The sequence below is a fragment of the Caretta caretta genome, chromosome 6 (assembly GCF_965140235.1).
Source record: "Caretta caretta isolate rCarCar2 chromosome 6, rCarCar1.hap1, whole genome shotgun sequence".
NCBI classification, from domain to species: domain Eukaryota; kingdom Metazoa; phylum Chordata; order Testudines; family Cheloniidae; genus Caretta; species Caretta caretta.
In genome coordinates, this window is record NC_134211.1 from 71,832,880 (window position 1) to 71,855,269 (window position 22,390).

Sequence of the window (22,390 nt, forward strand, 5' to 3'; positions counted from 1 at the left end):
TCCTATGGAGTATCTGCAGATATAACAAGCGACAGATGAGCCGGATTTACCCTAAGGGCACCCGGATGGACTCATCCAACTACTTGCCTCAGATGTTCTGGAACGTCGGCTGTCAAATGGTGGCCTTAAACTTCCAGACAATGGGTGAGTTGCAGGCTGTCCCATGCTTCTCAATGGGTGGGGTTGTGTTCGCACCCGCGCTTATTTCCCCTCTTTCCCTCACTGGGATTTTCTGGTATTACCAGGTGCCGCTGAACATGTGTGCTGTTTGCTTTGCCCTTGTCTTGTCAGAGTTTATCTACCCATGGATATCTCTCGGTCTCCTACTGAGCCTCTCTCTCTCGCAAACTGAGCCTTTCTCAGCAGCACGGACAGGGTTAGCCCTGCATGACTATACCTTTGAACTCCATCCTCCCACATACTATCTCTACAGTCCAGCATCCACAGAAATCATCTTAGGCCAGCCTAATTTCATTCTTCAGATGGTGTGGAGAGTGTAGTGGTTAACACAGGCTGTTGAGAGGCATAGCTACACCTAAGCCACACATGCTGTTGTAGGCAGCATGCACAATGAGGCACCTGCCATGCAGAGGAGCTTCTCTCCACCGCACTCTAGCACTTCCCTCCCCACTATTGTTTCCAGTGTTGCTGATCTGGGGTGGGCAGAAAGGGGCTCCAGGGCTCCCCCTTCCCATGTCCACTTCAGGTACTGCATGCCCAGAGTGAGAAGGCGGGGAAGAAAGGCCTTGTCTCTCTCACACACACGTGCGTGTGAGTGTAGAAGAGATAGAGGCTGGAAGTTGAAGCTAGACAAATTCAGACCGGAAATAAAGTGCAGATTTAGAACAGTGAGGATAATTAACCCTTGGAACTGTTTACCAAGGGTTCAGGTGGATTCTCCATCACTGGCAAATGTTCATGATTAGGTGTTTTTTCTAAAAGATGCGCTGTGGTTGAAACAAATTATTTGGGAGAAGGTCTCTGGCTTGTGTTGTACAGGAGGTCGGACTAGATGATCACAATGGTCCCTTCTGGCCTTGGAATCGATAGGTGGGCTGGGGAGAGGGAAAGTGGGAGAGAGGGGAAGGAAAAGTGAAAATCGGAGAGACTGGTGGAGAGGGGATTGTATTGTATATGGGGCATAGAAAGAATAAGGAGCAAAGTGAGTGAATGGCGAAGGAAGGAGGAGAGGGCAAACATTAATAGCGGAGCAGACAAATGGAGAAGGGCTAGAGCAGTGGTCTCCAACCTTTTTACGCACGAGATCACTTTTTGAATTTAAGATCAAGCCAGGATTTACCCCGCCCCTTCCCCAAGACCCCACTCACTCCATTCCCCCCTCCCTCCGTCGGTCGCTCTCCACAATTCTCACTCACTTTCACCAGGCTGGCGCAGGGGGTTGGAGTGCAGGAGGGGGTGCAGTCTCTGGGCTGGGGCCGAGGGGTTCGGAATGTGGGAGGGGGCTCCGGGCTGAGCCTGGGGCAGGGTGTTGGGGTGCAGGAGTGAGGGGGTGCGAGCTTTGGGAGGGAGTTTGGGTGCAGGGATCATATGGTCACACTGCACCTAATCTCATAGAATCCACTGGACATTTCATGAATTTTACTTTTTATTAGTGTCGTTTGTGGTTTATAGATCCAAAACCCTTTAGGGATTGTCACAAATCAGTGTAACATTCTCAACTGCGGGGTGTGCATTGGCTGAACCTGGGGCAGGAGGTTGGGGTGCAGGAGTGCGGGCTGCAAGCTCTGGAGTTGAGTTTCGGTGCAGGAGGGGGCTCCAGGCTGGGGCAGAGTGTTGGGGTGCAAGAAGGAGTGAGGGGTTTGGGAGGGAGTTGGGTGCAGGAGGGGGCTCCGGGCTGGGGCAAGGGGTTGGGGTGCAGGAGGGGGTGAAGGGTCTGGGAGGGAGTTTGGGTGCAGGAGGGGGCTCCGGGCTGGGGCAGGGGGTTGGGGTGCAGGAGGGGGTGAGGGGTCTGGGAGGGAGTTTGGGTGCAAGAGGGGGCTCCGGGCTGGGGCAGGAGTGCAGGAGGGGTGTGAGGGGTCTGGGAGGGAGTTTGGGTGCAGGAGGGGCTCCTGGCTGGGGCAGGGGTGCAGGAGCAGGTGAGGGGTCTGGGAGGGAGTTTGGGTGCAGGAGGGGCTCCGGGCTGGGGCAGGGGTGCAGGAGGGGTGTGAGGGGTCTGGGAGGGAGTTTGGGTGCAGGAGGGGCTCCTGGCTGGGGCAGGGGTGCAGGAGCAGGTGAGGGGTCTGGGAGGGAGTTTGGGTGCAGGAGGGGCTCCGGGCTGGGGCAGGGGTGCAGGAGGGGTGTGAGGTGCAGGCTACAGAAATTCAGTCACTACAGCTCCTTGATACGTACAGACCTTGCTGCTGCACTCTCGCAAAAGTTCCTGTCTCTGTGTCCCGCTGTCTCTCTCCCTCAGATGTCCCCATGCAACAGAATATGGCCCTCTTTGAGTTCAACGGCCAGAGCGGCTACCTTCTGAAACACGAATTCATGCGGCGTCCAGACAAGCAGTTCGACCCTTTCTCTGTGGACTGCATTGATGTGGTGGTAGCAAGCACCCTCTCAATAACGGCAAGTACAAGCCCCTGTGCTGTTTCTCTCCTGACAGAGCTGCACACTCGCAGCAGGGAGATAACTGGCACCTACAGCGCCTCTATTTACCACCCAGGAGGGCTCTGAATGGCAAATGAACCCGTAACTTCCTGCCGGAGAGTGTTACTATGGCAACTCCCAGGCCTTTCAGTGTTTAAAATTAATCATATTCATATGAAAATAGAAAATTAGCATCTGCCACATGGAATAATCCCTGGCTCTGGTGAGGGGGAAGGAAGATGACGGGGGAAACACTAACGCAAGGAGCACAGGGGAAGGGAAAGAGGAATGAGACAGGCATGTTATAGGGAATGAATGGGCTGGATGACAGCAGTGACCAAGTCAAGAGAGGAGATGGGCAACAGAAGAAGTGGCTTGGGTGTTATACCAATAAAATAAAAACCAGCAGGATCTTATTAAAGGGGAAAAGGCAAAATACCACATTTCTTGTGAATATAGAAAGAATCATAGTAAGCAGTTAGTTACAGTTATAACATTCCATTCAATCTCATATTTATTCACACATTCATTCATACACACACACACAGGTTCTGCAAGTTACCAGCCTTAGAGTTGCTCATGCCAAGCCACTGGCCAGGTGGCCTGGACATGAGGCGGGAGCAGGGCCTTGTCAGATGCCCATCTGATGCTTCTGGAAGTTGGTTTGCAGAATCAGACCCCCAAAGTTCTCACTTTCTAGAGTCCATTTTTATAGGAATTTCTTCCTATGCCAGTCTATGGGAATTGCTTCATCGTGCTGTTGCTGAATCAATCAGCAGATGGCACATTCCTGAAGGCTCCATGCTGCCAGATGTTATCTTGTTCTTTGGTTCTTGAGGCTGTTGGGTGGATTCCAGTCTGCCCTCTGGGGGTCCTCTGGTTGTTTCCACTTGACGCCTTCTTCAGCCGATGGACACTGGATTCTTAGGCTGGCACCTCCCTGATCATTCAGTTATTATCCACACCAAGCATCCATCCACATACATCCTCTATCTCTATTTTAATCACAATTGTTAATACAACAAAAGGGCGGGGAGTCTCTGGGTGCTGTTTCTGTTGTTACAGAGTATTGCTTTGAGTCTCTCTCTGTGTGAATTGCTTTGAGAACAGACTCTGTCTTAGAATGTACTAACGCAATTAGCAGCTTGCAAGTTTCACACATAGAGGGAGAGAAACAGTACCAAAAACCAAGAGACCTCTTAATTAGTAATACTCTGGAATTTAAACTATGGGGAATCATACTCATTTGTAATTTTAATACAGAACTTCTTTAATATGATCCAACACGGGGGCAAGAGAGGGCTTTACTAGCTGTTGCTAGTTTTGTTTCTATTTGTTCTTAGATCCTTTCCGGCCAGTTCCTCTCGGAGCGCAGCGTGAAGTCGTATGTAGAAGTGGAACTGTTTGGTTTGCCAGGGGACCCAAAACGTAAATACAGAACCAAGCTGACATCAAGTGCCAATTCCCTCAACCCTGTATGGAAGGAGGAGGCTTTTGTTTTTGAAAAGGTAACAACACTTCACGGTAACTCAGATAAAGGGCCCCTAAAGAGCTCAGTGCCCATGGGCATTTTCCTTGGGGATTCCAGGGCCTCATGAAAGACTCCTTCTTAGACCCATAAAGATCTTTTGTGGGGATTCCAAGGGCCAGAGATTCGAACAACCACAAGTTCCTCTATTGGTGAAGGATCGTTGGGGACCCTTTCTGGACATCCCAGAGACCAAAACACTTCTCTCTGAGCATTTCAAACTGAATGTGCTAATCAAATGAGCCTTGGGAATCTCCAGCCATGAGGAAGCAGAAAAGATGAGAGTAAATAGACCCATGTGGTTGTGTCACGGAGTCCCCGGGCAATGCTCTGGAACTGCTCCCCATGAAGCTAGTCAGGACTCTGGGGAAGTCTCCTTTCTGTGAGCAGCCTATCTTCAGGACACACAGCTCACACAGCTTCCACCTTCCTGGGTCTGACCTCGGAGCATTCAGCATCCTCTGCCCCTCCGTGCGCTTCCCCCAACAAGTCCGCCCAGGAGGGGTCTTGGGGAAGCCAGAGGGTCCTGCACCCCAACTCCGCAGTCAGACGTGACTCTCAGCCAGCCAGTAAAACAGAGGTTTATTAGACGACAGGAACATGGTCTAACACAGAGCTTGTAGGTGCAGAGAACAGGACCCCTCAGCTGGGTCCATTTTGGGGGGCAGTGAGCCAGACAACCATGTCTGCACTTCACTTCTCGTCCCCAGCCAGCTCCAAACTGAAACTCTCTCCAGCCCCTCCTCCTCTGGGCCTTGTCCCTTTCCTGGGCCAGGAGGTCACCTGATTCCTTCATTCTCCAAGCCTTTAGCTCTCACCTTGCAGGGGGGAAGGGCCAGGCCATCAGCTGCCAGGAAACAGGGTGTTGGCCATTCTCTGTGTCCAGACCCCTGCACACACCTGCCCTCTAGGGCTCTGCAACGATCATACACCCTTATCCCACCACCTAGATACTTAAGAACTACATAGGGGAAACTGAGGCACCCCCACAATATTCAGAGGAAACATTAAGAACAGTCCCGCTTCATCACAGGTTGCATTACAGAATGAGAGGCACTGTTTTAAGGAGAAATGGTAGAATAGTGAGAAAGTCTCATGTGAGTCAGATCATAGGATCGAAGAACTGATTTGCTTGTTGCTACTATTCCAGGTGTGGGGCTAGGGGACGTAACAGCAACATAATAATAATGCTTAGCACTTATATACTGCTTTACATGTTCACCTTCACAACACTCTTGGGAAAGCAGGGGAAGCTTTCACCAGCTCATGAGGTGATGTGGGTATTATCTCCATTTTAGATAATGGTTCTGAGACACAGACGTGTAGTGACTAGCCCAAACCCAGGGTTAAACCTCAGAAATGCCTGATTCCCAACCTGGAGCTCATTCTTGTAAACTTTGGGGTCACAAAGCAGCTCTTACTGGGCAGCGTGCGGGGGGGGGAGATTTTCTTCTTGGGTTTACATTTTTAATTAGTGACACCAATACCCTGTTAGGAGTCATAGTAAGGCACCTGGGGCTTGAGCTCTTATGTTTTTCTCTCCAGATTATGATGCCAGAGTTGGCTTCTCTCAGAATTGTGGCTTTGGAGGAAGGAGGAAAGTTCATTGGTCAACGCATCATTCCCGTTATTGCTGTGCATTCAGGTAAAGTCAGGCCTTTCTGTGGAAGCTCCGTCTGTGTCCTTCATTGCTGTCCTTTGCTGTCCTGTGATCAGTTTGCTGTGCAGTACAATCTTAACCTGAGCTATGCTAGGGGTTGGTGTTAAGGAGGTGACCCCATGTGCTGATGCGAGTAGTAGTGCTAGAAACTGCGGTCCAAAGTGCAGTGGTGCTCTCTCTGGGGACGAGGGGAGATGTCGTGTTGTCCTCTCTTGAGCACAGGAGATCAGTCATTGTTGCATTCCTTTGTGTTGTGTTTGAGGGATTCAAGCAGCAGAGACCCTCCAAACTCATTGCAATGGAACCTTTGTGTAACCCATAATGCCCGAATATGAGTGCCTTCCCTTTCTCCTCCACGTCACTCACAGACTGCTGTGTTTCCTGTTGGGACATTGGGGGGGGTGGATGCCTTCACTCATTCTCTCCTGTTTTCTGTCATCAGGCTATCACCACGTTTGCCTTCGCAGTGAGAGTAATATGCCACTCACTATGCCCTCCCTCTTTGTGTACCTGGAGATGAAGGACTATGTCCCTGACACTTGGGCAGGTAATGTAGTTGGAGTGCCTGACGTGGAATGTCCTTCCCTGACTCTAAACTGCTGGTATACTGAAATGGCCAGAAAAGATGAGCTACTCTCTCTGTCTGTGGGTTGGGATGGTTTTATTTACCAAGGAGAAAATTACCCTAGTGTGTGAGGCTGGAAATCTCACCCCGTGAGGTGATGGTGGGGCTCTCCTCAGTTTAGAGGTGAATTGCACACAGAGCACAGAAGAGGAGTGTGACTGGCAGTCTCTCCAAGCACACCTTCTATTTGTCTGCCGTTCTGGTTCCGCCACAGCCTACAGATCCCACCAGTCACTACTTAAGCAGTTGTTTCAATTCAAAATACCACCTACCCCAGTCAGGGTGCTTTTATTGGTCCTTTTACCAGCCTTAGTCTGAGCATCATATTTGGGAACGTCACATGGTTTTTCACCTCATTGCCAACATTTTGCACAGCTCTAGTTAGGGCTGAGGTGCAGTGAGAGACAAGTGGGAAAACAGCATTCCCAGGAACAGAGTAGGCAGAATGGCAGTGTCTCCCTGTAACTTGTCGGGTGTGCTCTCACCAAGATGAGGTTGAGATGAAAAGACAGTGGGGTGGGAGAGGACCCATCCGAGAGAGGGCTGATGGCAGGGAGAATGGAAACGCATTCTAATACTAGGAAAGGGAGCAAGGGATTTATCCAGGCTGCAGTACATCCCTCAGGCAGTTAGTGTGGAGAATGGCTATTCCCAGAAATAAAATCTGAGTGGCAGGGAAAGGGGAAATCTGATGAGTCCACTGATAATCTGGATCTGCTCTTTGTTTCCAGATCTGACTGTTGCTCTCTCCAACCCCATTAAGTTCTTTAATAATCAGGACAAGAGATCAGTGAAGCTGAAACAAGGCTCTGCAGAGGTGAGTGTTTCTACACATTCTGCAACATGCTTTGTGGGTTCAGTCTGAAATTATGCAGGGTGCTTGTCCTGATGCTTCCTCACCCTGCCAGGAGCAAGGACAGTGTAGCAGTAGTTCAGTCTTTGAAGGGTAAGTGGGGATTCAGTGTCTATTTCAGAAAGCCTTGTCTAATTCCTTGAGGCTGTGGATAGCTCCTGGTTCAGTGACTGTATAGATAACAAAAACCACCAAAGGGGAGCCTGCCTGGTGTCAGGAAAGTCATGCCCACAGATTGCAAAATTAAGCAGACAATGGTGTTAAGCTCTTGGGAGACTCCATTGTCTCAAATGGGAAAGCATTGTACTGTTTCCCTCACTGGCTTTGCTAGGATTTATGCTTATATTGATTGGTCTATCAGTCGCCACATCTATTTCTTGGGTCTGTTTTGCTATAGCGTTGATTCACGTCTGATCTTTGTTTTAGAAGCCTGACATGCAGAAGAAGCTTACAGCAGCTCAAACCAACGGGATACCAAATTCCACCAGGACCTTTAGTTTCCATTCTTCAAATGGACCTGCAGGTAAAGCTGTAGATGTGAGTGGGACTAAAAGAATGAGGAGGAAGAAGTACATTGCTCAAACAGTGAAAGAAGGGGGTGTTGGATAGCCCTAGAGATTAGTAATGGGACAGGAGCCTTTCACCTCTAGGTCACTTGCTTAAATTCTGGCCTCGTTCAATACTGAACAAAAGTTGTTACCATCCAGTTACTCTTTAGGTGTGTGTGTGAATGAGTGGGTGATTTCACTCCATTTCCAAGGGTACAACATTATAAAAATCACCATCACAATTAGCACAGTTGATAATCTCAGTAGATAAACCAAAGGTTCAATGAGCATGGAAACAGAACTATCTTCTTACCCCTAGAGGTGGTTGCTCCAGGTCAGAGTTGGGACATAATAGGTGCAGCAGTATGGATGAAGATTACATTGCCATTGCTTATGCTGAACTGTTCCTGTCCTGTGGATAAATAGGGGAGGTCACTTCCCAACATTGACAATGCAGCACCTTTCACCAGCACTAAAGTCACAAGAATATAACATTTTGGAAAGGAGCAGAGATATGGTTAAAAGAGAAACACATAACTGAGGGTGAGATAGTTCATGTTGTAAATTACCAGCAGGCGCTAAAGAAATTTCTGTAAATTAACAAATTGAGCACCAGCCTTCATACCCTTTCCTCCTTACAGTCAGACATCCAGACCTGGGGAAGGGTCTCCAGATTAAAGCTATTTCTTTATAACTTCAAGCCTATGGCACCATAATTTGTGTGCCATGTGCCATGGATGTATAGGTCCCAACCCCAGTCATCTAAAATGATGAGTCCCACAATGACCGAATCAATACAAGGATGTAGAATCTTTTTCTCTCAGAAATATATACACACTAAGCTAATTCTCTCCTTTCCTCTATTTTCACATTGGTCTAAGAAGCCCACTGACTTCAACTGGATTACTCCTGATTATGCTAGTGGTATGAGGGGAGGTCAAGGCTATCCAAATCCTCACCAACTTTGGGGGCAGGAAATGTAGCTTGATGGATTTAGTGGATGACTTGGTTCTCATCAATAACATCTCACTGTTCCTTACCTATATCTTATTTTTCTAAGCCTAATTTTGTGAGGTCCTGATTGTCTCTTTCAAAATTCTGGGTCCCTCAAATCCCATTGAAGCCACGTTGAAGGCAGTCCACACCTGGCAAGTCTGACCTTACTGAAGTTCTGTTCCATTGTATGTGTTGAGTGCTGATGAATGTTAGACACTCTGTTGGTCAGCTGAGCTGATCCCTGAGTTCCTTCTGAGACTTGTTGCAGCTTCTGGGTATAATGTTTCTCCCCAAACAGCAAAAATGGCAGCAAGGGTATTTGATGCAGGAATATATACACAGCATCCCTTACACCAGCGTAACCACCTCAGCAAGAGTGGGAATGTAGCGAAGCCCCAGCTCTCCATTCTCCACTGCTCCATTTTCAGCCCAGAGGTAGGGTATGAACAAGAATCTCTTCTGTGGTTTTAGGAGCTATGGCCCTGGAGAAGGAAGAAACTATAAAAGAAGTTGCAAAAGAAGTTGCAGGTAATTACACTGATATTACTCTAAAGGGCTCAGGGAGAAGGGATACAAAGATAGCTTTAAGCCACCTTTGTGACTCCCCTATCCTGAGCCAAATGGGGCCCATTTAGCCATCCTGCATAATTTAGAGTAGCTTCAGGACTGCTCTAATTTGTGCTCTGCTGCCTGTGGCCCCAAGGGGACATTGCAGCAGCTGTGAATGTGCACAGCAGCACTTTAGCCATGTTCTAATGCCTCCCAGCTTGCCCTCAACACACACACTGTACCAGGGGCTCCTGTAGGAGGCAGCAGAGAGCCAGCATCGCCAGTAACCCAGCCAGAGAATCTCCTATGTTAAAGGAATTCCACAGTGGCCAGATCTGCTGGCTTTAAGGCCCCTTTACACCGTCAGAAGCAGTACGAAGAGGGCAATGGGGCAGCTTAAGCCCCCCAGAGGACTGAGCCCTCCATCTGTTGATTTAAATAATTTATTATTTGCCTATTTGTCTGCATCATAATGCTGTGTGATAAAACCATTACACAACATTAACATCAAAATAAAAATCCAACATGCCGGAATATACCACCCACCAAACAGGGCACAAGGATGAATCCACCTGCCCTCAGTCAAACTACCCCACTGGGATCAATTGCCAAATAACTGCCATCCATCTGCTGCAAATTTGCACACCTCACAGTTATGAATATATTACTCAACAAATAAAGGATATTCATAAATTAAAAAAAAACATTGTTAGGATGGAGTTATGGTTGTATAAAGATAGTTGTTAATATAGCAAGTATCTGAGTCATTACATTAGAAGGTGATAGTTCAAAAAGCCTAATTTCCTGACTCAAACATTTGTGTTTGCACTTTCTCCCTGAATTTCCTCACTTTCATATGTTCACTAGAACTAAAGTTCGCTACATTCTTACAGCTTCCCAAGCACAAACCATTATTTTCCTTAGCACCCCAATAGCCTTTTAACCACAGATACCAGAGTTCTAGTGACTTGCTGCCCAAAGATAATGGAGTCTCTGTAACATTTCCCTTGCACCCTTCCCCATAATCCTTCATCTCCCCTAAAAGCCACTAGAAAACTCTTTCCTGACACCGTGGAAGGGATGTCATATATTAGAACTAGAGGCCATTATTCCCCAGACAAGAGTATACTGATCATAATTAGGGCCCTACCAAATTCATGGTCCATTTTGGTCAATATCATGGTCATAGAATGTTAAAAATAGTAAATTTCATGATTGCAGCTATTTCAATCTGAAATGTCACCGTGGTGTAATTGTTGGGGTCCTGACCCAAAAAGGAGTTGGGGGGGGTCGCAAGGTTATTGTACAGGGGGGTTGCTGTGCTGCCACCCTTACTTCTGTGCTGCTGCTGGCAGCGGTGCTGCCTTCAGAGCTGGGCGCCCGGACAACAGCAGTTGCCCTCTAGCTGCCCAGCTCTCAAGTCAGCACAGAAGTAAGGGTGGCAATACTGGGACCCCCCCTAAAATATCTTTGCGACTCCATCCCTATATTTTCCAACTAAAATTTGTCCTAGCTTTTGGGACGCTTAATTTCGTGAATTTGTCTTGTGCCTCACGACATCCCGATGTGTCCCAACTCAATTAGGTTGACCATCAGAACAAACTACAGAAAACTGGCAGCTCCCACGGGCATGTACCCAGACCATGAATCAACCTGTTGCTTATTGACCTTGCAGTTACCCCGATGAAAGGGAGGAGGTGCTGGAGGCAGTGCTGAAAAACAGCTGGAAACAAAAGGGAATTAGAGTATGGCAAGAATGTCTGCATGAGAGAGAGGTAGGTAGGTGGGTTAGACAGACAGACAGGACTCTTTTTATACTGTATTTTAGAGCTCCAAACGGCCAGCCTTGAGGAGCTGCAGAAGATGAAGCTTTTTATGAAGCTGCTGAAGAAACAGGAGAAGGAGCTGAAGGAGCTGGAGCGAAAGGGAAGCAAGCGCAGGGAAGAGCTGCTGCAGAGATATTCAGCCCTGTTCTCCGAGTTGGTCACCCAGTGTGGCAGGAAGAAGATGGCATGCCCTCGGAAAACCCAGAAAAAGAAAAGGTAAAATACAGCATAAGAAATCTCCAGATGTGCTGCACAGCACTCAGGAGGCCTTGTTGCCTGCACGCACAAGCAGCGCTAAGTGCTTCCCTCAGAGAAACACACATGAGCCACACACTTCCCTGTCTTCATGCCCATCCTCCAAAAAAGAGGCATGAAGGGGGTTGCCTATCACATATTTCCATAGGTGTGCACGGAGCTGCACATTCCTTTCTAAGAGGTGTACGGAAGGACGCTTTGATATGGTGCAGTAGGTGGAATGGATTATCTTCTGTGCTGCAGTAAGCATTCCTCCTGTATTCCTCCTGTTAACAGCAGTTTGACTGTAGAGGAGGTCATTGCAGGAGGGAATCCAGCAGAGATGGCAGAGAATGCTGACAGCCGAGTCTTGGAGCTGAAGGAGAAGCTGGAAATGCACCTGATGCAACTGTGGGAAGAGCAGTATGATGGGATTCGGAAAAAGAAAGAGCAGCATGCCACAGAGGTATGGACTGCATGTGTACTCTACCTGGGCACTCACAGACTGGGGGTGACCCACAGAAAGTGTCACCAGCCAGGTTACACCTTCACTGACTGCTTCCATTAGAGCATTGCAGATGCAGCCAGGCACAGGAATGCTCACCAACACAGCCCTAGTCACCAACATTGCTGTATCCTTGCAGATGACATGTTGGACTAAAGCTGCTCCAGCAGATTTCATGCCAGCCATAATCAAAGCAATGCATATAGATGCAATGCCCACACACAGCATGTCCCCCAGGCCGAGAGCTACTCACGGGGCCTGATCTTGTTCCTGTTGGAATCAGCGTATTTTCTGCATCTGACTTCAGTGGAACGAAGATCAGGTCTATATACATGGTGCCATCAGACACAACATATCCCACTGAATGCCATTGGTAGACACAGTGCCCTCAGATGCATCACCACTCACAGGGAGAGTGACAGCCAGAGAGACAATACCTGAAGATAGGTCACTGCCCAAATCTAGTGATAGCCAAGGAGTCACCCAGCTCAGTGACTGCCCACCAGTACAGTGCAACCCAGAGCCCCAGTGTAACCGAGGCACTTGTATCTGCCCACACAAACTAAAGGGTAGGAACATACACACATGGTATACCCTACAAATATATGCTATGACCCAAAGGGACAGCTCCACCAATGGTGACCTGATGTAATCTACCAACACAGCTTGGCCCACATACACAAATCACAATTTGCAGACACAGTGTCATATTTCCAAACCCATGTAGATTAATTGACTGTTGTAAGTAAATGGAGGATGAGGTCAATGGCAGGAGAGAGAAACCTGAATCAGTTAGATCCTGACTGTGTACTCTTGTTTGGGTTGTTTTTTTTGTTGTTGTTTTTTTGGATCCCTTCAACAGCAAATTGCCAGACTAATAGAAGTAGCAAGGGAGAAGCAGGCAGCTGAGCTGAAGGCACTGAAAGAATCGTCAGAAAGGTAAATTCTGATCATTTGAATAACAAAGTAATACTAGTATAGCACTTCATTGGTAGATCACAACGTGCTGCACTGAGCTGGGTAAGCATCATTCTCTATCATACAAATAGGCGAACTGTGTGACTTACCCAAGGTCGTGCTATGAGTCAGTGGCAGAGATGAGAGGACAACTCTGGTCTCCTGACTTCCAGAATGGCGCTCTATGTTGCACCTCAGAGCACAGTAGCAATGAAGTTAGAGCTGATCTAGCTGGCCAACACCCTATTTTATATGGATAGCAGCTTGGAATATTGTACAGCAGGTAAAATTGTTTGTAAGATGATTGCAGTTTGTGGATCTAGGCATATGTGCATTGCCATACCGGACCAGACCAGTGACCTCCTAGTCGAGTGTTCTTTCTCTGACAGTGTCCAGTGTCAAATGCATGAGAGGAAGATGTAGGAAATGCTACAATGGACATTTATAATTTTTAACTGTGAGGGTAATTAACCATTAGAACAATTTGCCAAGGGTTGTGGTGGATTCTCCATTATTGGCAATTTTTAAATCTAGATTGGATGGTTTAAAAGATCTGCTGTACTTCAGAATGAATTATTTTGGGAAGTCCTCTGGCCTGTGTTATACATGACATCTGACTAGATGATCACAATGGTCCCTTCTGGCCTTGAGATCTATGAATTTATGGAGTAAGATGCTCTGAGGGGAAATTTCTTCCTACCCCAGGCAGGCTTATGTCCTGAAACATGAAGATTTATAGACCTTACATTTTATCCTGTTTAGTGTAATTGACAATATTTGCATTGTCAATATAAATGTCTGACTCCTACTAAGTTCTTAGCTAAGATAGTATCTTGTAGAAATGAATTTCATAGGTTAATAATTACATGCTGTGTAAAAAGTGTTTTTATTTATTGGGTTTAAATTTACTGCCTTTACGTTTCACAGAAAGATATCCAGATCTTTTTCCTGAGTGGTTATGGTTAAATTAGAACCCAATAATGTGTACGAGTAATTCAAATGATTACTTCCACTGTGCATTATCTCACGTTTTTCAACACTAAACTGTATTTGCTCTCTGAAGTTCTTTAGTCTTTTTTAGTTTTGACTAATACATCATTTTGTGTCATGTGCAAATGTTGCCAACTAACTATTCAACATATTTTCCAGATCATTAATAAATATATTAAACAACACTCATTCTAGTACAGAACATTGGGGCACCCAATTCTTAATCTTTTGCCATGTTGAACATTAACTGTTTATTCTTGTTATTTTCTATCTCTTAGTTAGTTTCTGATTCAGTTGCCTCTCACCCTATAACTACACCGTTTCTTTAATAGTCTTTTTGAGTGACTTTGTTAAAGCTTTTTGAAAGTGCAAATAATATCAACCAGTTCTCCTTTATCCACTATTTTGCTGACATACTAAAAGAATTCTAGTAAATTAGAGAACAGTTTTCCTATGCAGTAGCCATGTACATCTAGATGTTTTATATTTCTGCTTTTAATTAAACTTTCCAATTAATTTTCCTAGAACTAAAGTAATGCTCACTGGCCTCTAATTCCGAACATCACCCCCGTGCTTTTTTAAAAGATGGGCATGCTATTTGTTATCCTCAAGACCTCCAATATAGTAGCTGAGTTTAATGGGAAATTGCATCTTTTTGTGACCAGCTCAGCCATTTCATTCATTTTAAAGGTCCTTTGTCCCTCTTGGACAAATACCATCCTGACCTGGAGAATTTCTGCTTTTTTAGCAATTTATTCCCTAGTGGGCCTGCTAGACCCATCGATTCACGTGCATGTTTCCTATTTCTGATATACTTAAAGAATTTTCTGTTATTTGTTTTTGTCTTTGCTATTTGCTCTTAAATTCCCTAAGGCTTCCTAATTTCCATTTCATATGTTATCTGCTATAGGTTGCACTCCTTTCTATTAACTTCATATGGGCTGGATTTCTGTTTTTTCATGAACACTGGTTTGGCTCAAATATCCTCTTTTAACTTTCCCATGTAATCATACAAAGCCTTCCTGCTTCTTTTTACTTAGGGTTATGAGTACTTTCTGTGTCTCTTATCAATAGTCTAGCGGAGACAAGTGTAGCAAAGTGTTAAGAGTATTCAGAATGGATTTGCATGATGTAACCCAAGTATAATGTCCATGTGTATTTTGTCCTAGCTCCTAGGATCACTCACCTCGGGTAAGGAACATTTTAAATCCAGTAAACAAAGGGTCTTATTTTAGATCTCTTCTGAAATTTTCCCTTGCTACCAGGTTTGCCATTCTTGTATGAAAAGCTCTCCAAGACAGGTGTTTAAAGAAACCAGTTGTTCATATATAGTGTCTGAGGGTTGTTGGTCCTGTCATTCATGACATCTTCATCTCTGCAGTGATACTAAAGAGATAAAGAAGAAGCTGGAGGCCAAGAGACTGGACCGAATCCAAGCCATGACCAAGAGTACCATTGACAAGACTGCTCAGGAGAGGTACTGGTTGGACAGCCTAGGGCTTGGTCTGCACAGAACAGAGAACGATCCCAGGCAGGGAACTCCATTGCACTGTGGTCTTCATCACCACTAGGCAGTTAGTAACCGCCACCAAATTGGACATGGAAGGCAAACCCATATACCTCACTCCCTTATCAGCCTAATTTCAGGTACCCTCAAAGGATGGTATTGCTCCAGCTTTGATCTGTCTTCCTGTGGGCTGGATTTCCATCCCTCCCCCTGTTGCCATCACCGTCTGGTAAACAGGCACATATGCTCTGAGAGGCCAAATTTCTAGACACAGTAGTAAGGGCACTGCTCTGCAGTGCCTTCCATACACATAGTGTTATAGGGGAAGATCAGCTCCACGTAGTACAACCTTAAATGGTTTGATCCTGAAAGGAGCTGACCACCTGCAATTCCCTTTGAAGTTAGTAGGAGCTGTGAGTGCTCAACATCTCTCAGAATCAGACCCAAAGAGTCCGTATGAAAACCCCCTGAGGTCATTACAAATGGATGAAGGCGTTCTGCTGTAGTTCTTAAGGCTGGAAAACCTTGACTAGATCAGTGTGCTTGCATGGAGAAGAATCTCCCTGTGGGACTTACCACAAGTTGGTATGGTCGGTACCTTCATTTTGGTGTTTTCCACTATCCTAGAAGAAAAGGAGTACTTGTAGCACCTTAGAGACTAACCAATTGGTTAGTCTCTAAGGTGCTACAAGTACTCCTTTTCTTTTTGCGAATACAGACTAACACGGCTGTTACTCTGACACTATCCTAGAGGCTCTGCTCTCTTGTTTATCTTAGTCTCTTACTCATTAAGGTAGCAAAGAAGCCTCAATATCTTCCAGCCATTTCAATTTTTCAGATGAAGGCTGGGAATGCAGCCTTTTCCTAACACTCCTTACCTACACTACACCTTGGTGGAGATGGATCTCAGATTAAGCTAAAAAGAAGCTCCTCCATAAAGCCTCTCTTTAGAGACTATTTATGAGCATCTATTATTAGCCTCAGTTAAGATCCAAATACAACTTTTGAGTCTCGTAACCTTAGTAAGGTACTTTGGATGCTTATTAGCTTGGAACATATAATGTTATATGCCACCTTCTTTTGTACTGTATATCGGGGGTCGGCAACCTTTCAGAAGTGGTGTGCCGAGTCTTCATTTATTCACTCTAATTTAAGGTTTCGCGTGCCAAAGTAATACATTTTAACGTTTCTAGAAGGTCTCTTTCCACAAGTCTATCATATCTAACTAAACTATTGTTGTATGTAAAGTAAATAAGGTTTTTAAAATGTTTAAGAAGGTTCATTTAAAATTAAATTAAAATGCAGAGCCCTCTGCACCGGTGGCCAGGACCCGGGCAGTGTGAGTGCCACTGAAAATCAGCTCCCGTGCCGCCTTCGGCATGCGTGCCATAGGTTGTCTACCCCTGCTGTACATGTTACAATAATTTTCTATGTTTTTTTATTTGCCCGTGCCTCAAATTGGTACTTCCATTAGCACATTTATATACAATGTAATATCCTTCCTGGTTATAAATGCAGTTCGGTCTTTCTGTATGGACACGAGCAGCCCTAGCTTAAGCATGAGAATTTATGGTAATTTTACTGACATTTGGCTAACTGGTGACTTGGATAAAGATAATAGATAAACAGGATTTATTTTTAATAATAGCTGCTGTGGTTGTGTTTTTAAAGATTAAAGAGAGAAATTAATCATTCACACATTCAGGAAGTGGTGCAGATGATCAAACTGGTAAGTGTCTCTATGGAAACCTTCTGCAGCATCTTTGTTCTCACCCAGGTGGTGTTGTCTTGTGTATGTACTGTGTGCGCTTCACTGTTTTGTGCAAACATTGAGTTCTCTTAGGTATATAGTCCTACTGCACTGGATCCTCAAGATATATGCAGATCCAAATCTTTAGTGACTATGCTTTCTGTGATAGTGTGAAGACAGCTACAATCTTGCTAAGGATTGTAGTCCTGCCAGCTGGAGATAAAAGAGATTTCTCCAGGTTTCTGCAAATCCACCTAGCAGGCTGCTGCAGGGAAAGAATTTTCTAGCATGGCTATTCAGCGACATGGCTTTATGTCCCTCTATCACTGCGATTATTCATGTGCTTAAAGTTAAGCATGTATGAAAATCTTTGCAAACCTGGGGCCCTACTGAGCACAGTTTCTACAGTACATGGAGGAGCCACTGTTGTGATGAGCAGATGCAGCCATGGTATACATTGTGTGTTCATGCAATGATCTCCCCATCACTATAGGTAATCACCAGCTTTTGAACACAGCACCTTGAACACTAAAGGAGTAACTCCATTAGCTGGCAGAAATAGTAGGGCTAGAGGGGGATGTGACACGCACTTTATAAGCATGTTACATACAGCTTTGGCCATACAGAACTTTCTCTGCAATGTTTATACAGCTCCGTTGAGAAATGTCTCTTTTAAAACTTAAATTTGTTTTTTTTATTCCTTGAAGGTGACAGAAAAGATGGCCAAGTACCAAGAGAAACTGGAAGAGAAGCAGGCAGATTGTTTAGAAAAGATCAAGGAGAAAGAAAGCCAGGTAAAGGCAAAGAAGAATCCAGGATTTAATGTGGTTACTCAGTATAGTAAATCCAGGACTTAATGTGAGAGCCAGTCCTCTTTATGAACTCTCTTCTGATAACACCACCCTGTATAGTCGCAATTCCACGTACACATATCGCATATGATTAGTTCCCACTTCAGACACATCCCATACAAGTTACACAGAAATGGTATGATTTGGAGAACATGGAGCTCATCTCTAGGTCACTGCATCAACTCCAACCTATACAAGTTGATAGAGACCAAAAATTGTTACCATCTGGAATGCTTCTTGATGGCCTATGTGAAATGAGTTAGTGATCACAGTTCAATCTTCAACAGACTATGGTACAAATATAAAAAATACAATTAACTGGCAGCCCTATTACAGTCCTCACCAGAGAAGCCAAGGTTGCCTCAGCTATGGACAATAAATTGCCCTCTTCCCTCATGAGATGAGCCTCCCAAAACAGGATTGAGACATGGTGGGGTTCTGATGAGAAGTTTACACGGTCACTGCCTTGATGTATGTGTTCTGTGGGTAAAGAATTTCAGCCTCCACTGCTAAAACCCAGTCCTTTCACCAGCACTAAATTCACTTTTCAAATTAAGAATTCTATAAAAACCCAGTTTGGAATGAACTTTACATTGCTTCTCCTGTGTTCTGAGAGTGACACCAGGACACACGCCTCTCATTTACTGAGTGACTGATTTTTTTCCCTATTTGCAGCTCCAGAAGGAGGCCTTGGCAGAGTATGAGGAGAAAGTGAAAACCCTTAGCATGGAGGTACAAGATTTGGCAAGGAACTGTGTGAAAATCTGCTTCCCTCTGGAGGCTAATATCAAGAAGGAAGAAGCCATGAATGCCAGCAGTGAAGGAAAACAAGGGTCTAAGGACCAACCAGAAGGAAAGATACCTGGAGCTGAGATATCATGGCTTGAGACATCCATGGCTGAGACCTCCATAGCTCAGACTCAAAAAGTTGAGTTGTCTGAACAAAATCAGGAAAGCAGATTATGAGAGATGCTTCTCCTAATCCTTATTCTGCTTCTGGAAGCTCATTTCAAACAATTAATAGGGTCTACAGTAAAGTTATGCACATGAAATAAACTTAATCTACTCAGACGACCATCCTTCCCAGCCAGGGAGTTGTATGGGTTGCTGAAGTTCACCAGAAACTTCCTACTTTCTTCTCTGTCCTTCAGAATGTGGAAGAGAAGAGATTTTAGGGGATCACCTTAGCTGAGAGGTTTGGTCTGTAGGAAACACCTTGTCTTCCACTCCGACTTAGCAGCAGGTATTTCAGGAGCATGAGTGACTTCATGACTGGCAATTCTGACACAACTAGCTTGTCTTCATTATCTCAGACTTCATCCAATTTATTCTGTTTATAGAAGACCCTTCCACAGACTAAAAGAGAGATGGAATGTCACTTTAAGGAACCTCATGCCACCAGTGCACCATTTTCCCTCTCTCAAACAGAATAGTGTTGGCTCCATGGATTTCTCCTATTGGTGGAGGAAAAAAGAATCTCAAAGAGAATTATGCTGGTGTTCACACACCATTTTAGATAAATTGCAGTGGAAAAAAAACCCCTAGGAAATGGAAGGAGAGTACTCTATGATCAGTTTCCTAGATTATTTTTTTAAAATGTCTTCTTTTTCCTAGTGACTGTTTTTCATTTCTGCTGTATCTTTTGGAAGCTAGTGGTTCTACAGACAGATTTTGTCGGACCAATTTAGACTTGGGTTGACCCCTCATAGAATGTATAGACAGAAAATCTGTAAGGGCTCTCTAATACTCACCTGTAGAAATTATGCAGAGAAATGAGCCATTTCTCCCACCTATTACTGCAAAGTAATCTAGAGAACTCCTGTGGACATTCCATAAAGTTTTCTAAAGAACTCCATCAAGATTCTCCAATGAAGCCATGATAACTCCACATTTAGGGCCCTTTTGGAAGCATACAGTCACAATTTTGAAAACTTTTAATTTATTTTAAGGGTAAATAAACATAGTTTCCTTAAATGTTCCTCATACTGTAAGGACACCTGTTCGATTGGCTTGCCTACCAAAAAGTACAGCAATTTGTTTCAAAACCTGCCTCAAAATGCTTTGCGCAAGCTAAAACCTCCTATTCACTATGTTTCTGTATCAATTTATTACAACAAAAGATTAGCAAATTCTCCAGCAGGCGGTGCAGTCTGAAGAAGTACAGTGTGGGAGGAATCAGGGAAGAGACGCTCCTTCAGTACATACGCTACACAGGAGGTTTGTGGGGTTTATCTCAGCTTGCTAGGGGCTCAAGGAGGTTTGTATGCGGTTTACCCTTTGGCACACATGCTGCCATGCAGTGTGTGTAACAGAGCAGTACGTAGCCTCTTCCCTACAGTATATTCAGATTTCTGACTGCCTCAGTAGTTATTTCTAGCTGTAATTGCAGACTGACAGGCATAATACACATGTTCAATTACACAGCTTAGTTTTGAGGTACGTTAGTCCTGACCTTAAGACTTTCTGCATGTTTTGACCGCAGATGGGAGGATGTGACCCTTAGATTGTCTGAGACCTGGTGTCCATTTGCTGCTACTGCTGCTCTTGGGTAATACAAAGCTTTCTAGCGTAAGGTGAACAAAACCAAATATCAGGGGGCAATATTCCTAGTTACTCATTTCTGCACCTGGGGCAGGAAGAGAGTGGTGTGTGTGTGTGTGTGGAAAGTGACGTTGTGGGGGGATGTGTGGAAAGTGACCTTTGCATGCCCTATATTCTACGATTGTTCAAGGCTCTGCCTGGTCCCCAGTGTAAACTCTAGCAATCTCCTCAGCCTCTGGAAGCTGGAAAGCAGAGAATAGCATAGTTCAGGTCACTCTGGTTGTGCCCCCTCTTTGCCCTGACACAGCCCCTACACCAGGGACTGGGACAGGCTTAGCAAATAACCCTAATGCCAGTTCTACAATGGCTGTTTCCAGGACTTTTGCATGCTTGTCCGCAACTCTTTTCCTGGTCAGTACAGCAATGAATTGGGATTTATGCACTGATTTGCTGATTTGATACACGTTAACTTGTGCAAGCAGTGCAGTTAATACTATTGGAAGCAATAATCTTTACATTATTACATGATAACATGTGTTAATGCTATTGCATTTATCTCTCGATAAATCATTCAGCCCTGTGAGTCATTCATTTGGAAACAGCGAGACTTAATGAAAGGAAGTGGGACAAGCATGCACTTTGGCATACTGTTTCTGTAGGACTGCATGATAACGACACCATTCAAAGATCCAGTCTCAGCATGAAATAGAGCAACCTTACCACTGCTATAATATATGCCCATTCCCAATAGCCCCAAAGGGTCATGCCAGCAGCGAAGCATTCCCTGGGTTGAGGGAATCCTCCCGTGCTTGGATCTGCCAGCTTTGTGGTGCTGGAGCCATGGCACACTGGAGAATTGGGGTCATTATCTCTGTAAAAGTTTTATCCTCTTTAAACTCCCTTTAGCATATTCTAGTAATAGAGGAACTAGTGAGAGAGTTTCAGAGTAACAGCCGTGTTAGTCTGTATTTGCAAAAAGAAAAGGAGTACTTGTGGCACCTTAGAGACTAACCAATTTATTTGAGCATGAGCTTTCGTGAGCTACAGCTCACTTCATCAGATGCATACCGTGGAAACTGCAGCAGACTTTATATACACACAGAGAATATGAAACAATACCTCCTCCCACCCCACTGTCCTGCTGGTAATAGCTTATCTAAAGTGAGCATCAGGTTGGGCCATTTCCAGCACAAATCCAGGTTTTCTCACCCTCCACCCCCCCACACAAATTCACTCTCCTGCTGGTGATAGCCATAATATAAAGTTATATAAAGTATATAAAGTCTGCTGCAGTTTCCACGGTATGCATCCGATGAAGTGAGCTGTAGCTCACGAAAGCTCATGCTCAAATAAATTGGTTAGTCTCTAAGGTGCCACAAGTACTCCTTTTCTTTTAGTGAGAGAGTGTGATTTACAGTACGATTTGAAATGCTTCTTTTATCCTCTGATTATTGGAGCCTTTGACCTTAACTTGATAGACAACACTAGAGCAAAGGAAGAGGTGTTCCTGACCAGAAAGATGCTACTTTTCCCCATGTTCTGTTTTTTTATGACACCAAGCGCCATCCCCCAACAAAGTATTCACCGTTGTAGAAATGTTCTCTTCGGGTCTGTATCTTGTTTGGAGCGGCAGGGAGCAGCAGGCTTAGTTTTAGTGGTTCTACAAAAAATGGTGGTTATTATACTGGATACTACCGTGATGAATGCATTACAAAATGTAGATAGACATGAAATTAGCTCAGGTTTGATACTACAGAGAAGTCCTAAATCTGGTTTAATGGCTGGGTAAAGGAGATAATGTACCTCCTCTGTAGCATTGCATTTGCATGAGATATGCATTGATTTTATTAAAATACAGGAGTGGGATTGTGTATTGTAAAT

General features: G+C 45.0%; 1 protein-coding gene across 5 annotated transcripts in view; it reads left to right on the forward strand.

Moving 5' to 3' along the window:
* Positions 1-21,838, forward strand: part of PLCB2 (phospholipase C beta 2) — a 67,360-nt gene extending 45,522 nt beyond the window's left edge. For 3 of the 5 annotated variants that reach the window (XM_048854133.2, XM_075129708.1, XM_048854135.2), the window contains 15 exons: positions 20-144; positions 2,414-2,568; positions 3,933-4,097; positions 5,663-5,762; positions 6,220-6,324; positions 7,134-7,219; positions 7,682-7,778; positions 9,271-9,327; positions 11,177-11,390; positions 11,706-11,874; positions 12,776-12,852; positions 15,242-15,337; positions 17,039-17,096; positions 17,825-17,911; positions 18,644-21,838. In XM_048854133.2, the coding sequence (XP_048710090.1) occupies positions 20-144; positions 2,414-2,568; positions 3,933-4,097; positions 5,663-5,762; positions 6,220-6,324; positions 7,134-7,219; positions 7,682-7,778; positions 9,271-9,327; positions 11,177-11,390; positions 11,706-11,874; positions 12,776-12,852; positions 15,242-15,337; positions 17,039-17,096; positions 17,825-17,911; positions 18,644-18,934 (1,882 nt within the window). In that variant the 3' untranslated portion in view covers positions 18,935-21,838. The remainder of the gene's footprint in view (positions 1-19; positions 145-2,413; positions 2,569-3,932; positions 4,098-5,662; positions 5,763-6,219; positions 6,325-7,133; positions 7,220-7,681; positions 7,779-9,270; positions 9,328-11,176; positions 11,391-11,705; positions 11,875-12,775; positions 12,853-15,241; positions 15,338-17,038; positions 17,097-17,824; positions 17,912-18,643) is intronic. The other 2 variants (XM_048854134.2, XM_075129709.1) reach the window with 1 other exon arrangement.
* The last annotated feature ends 552 nt before the right edge of the window (positions 21,839-22,390 follow it).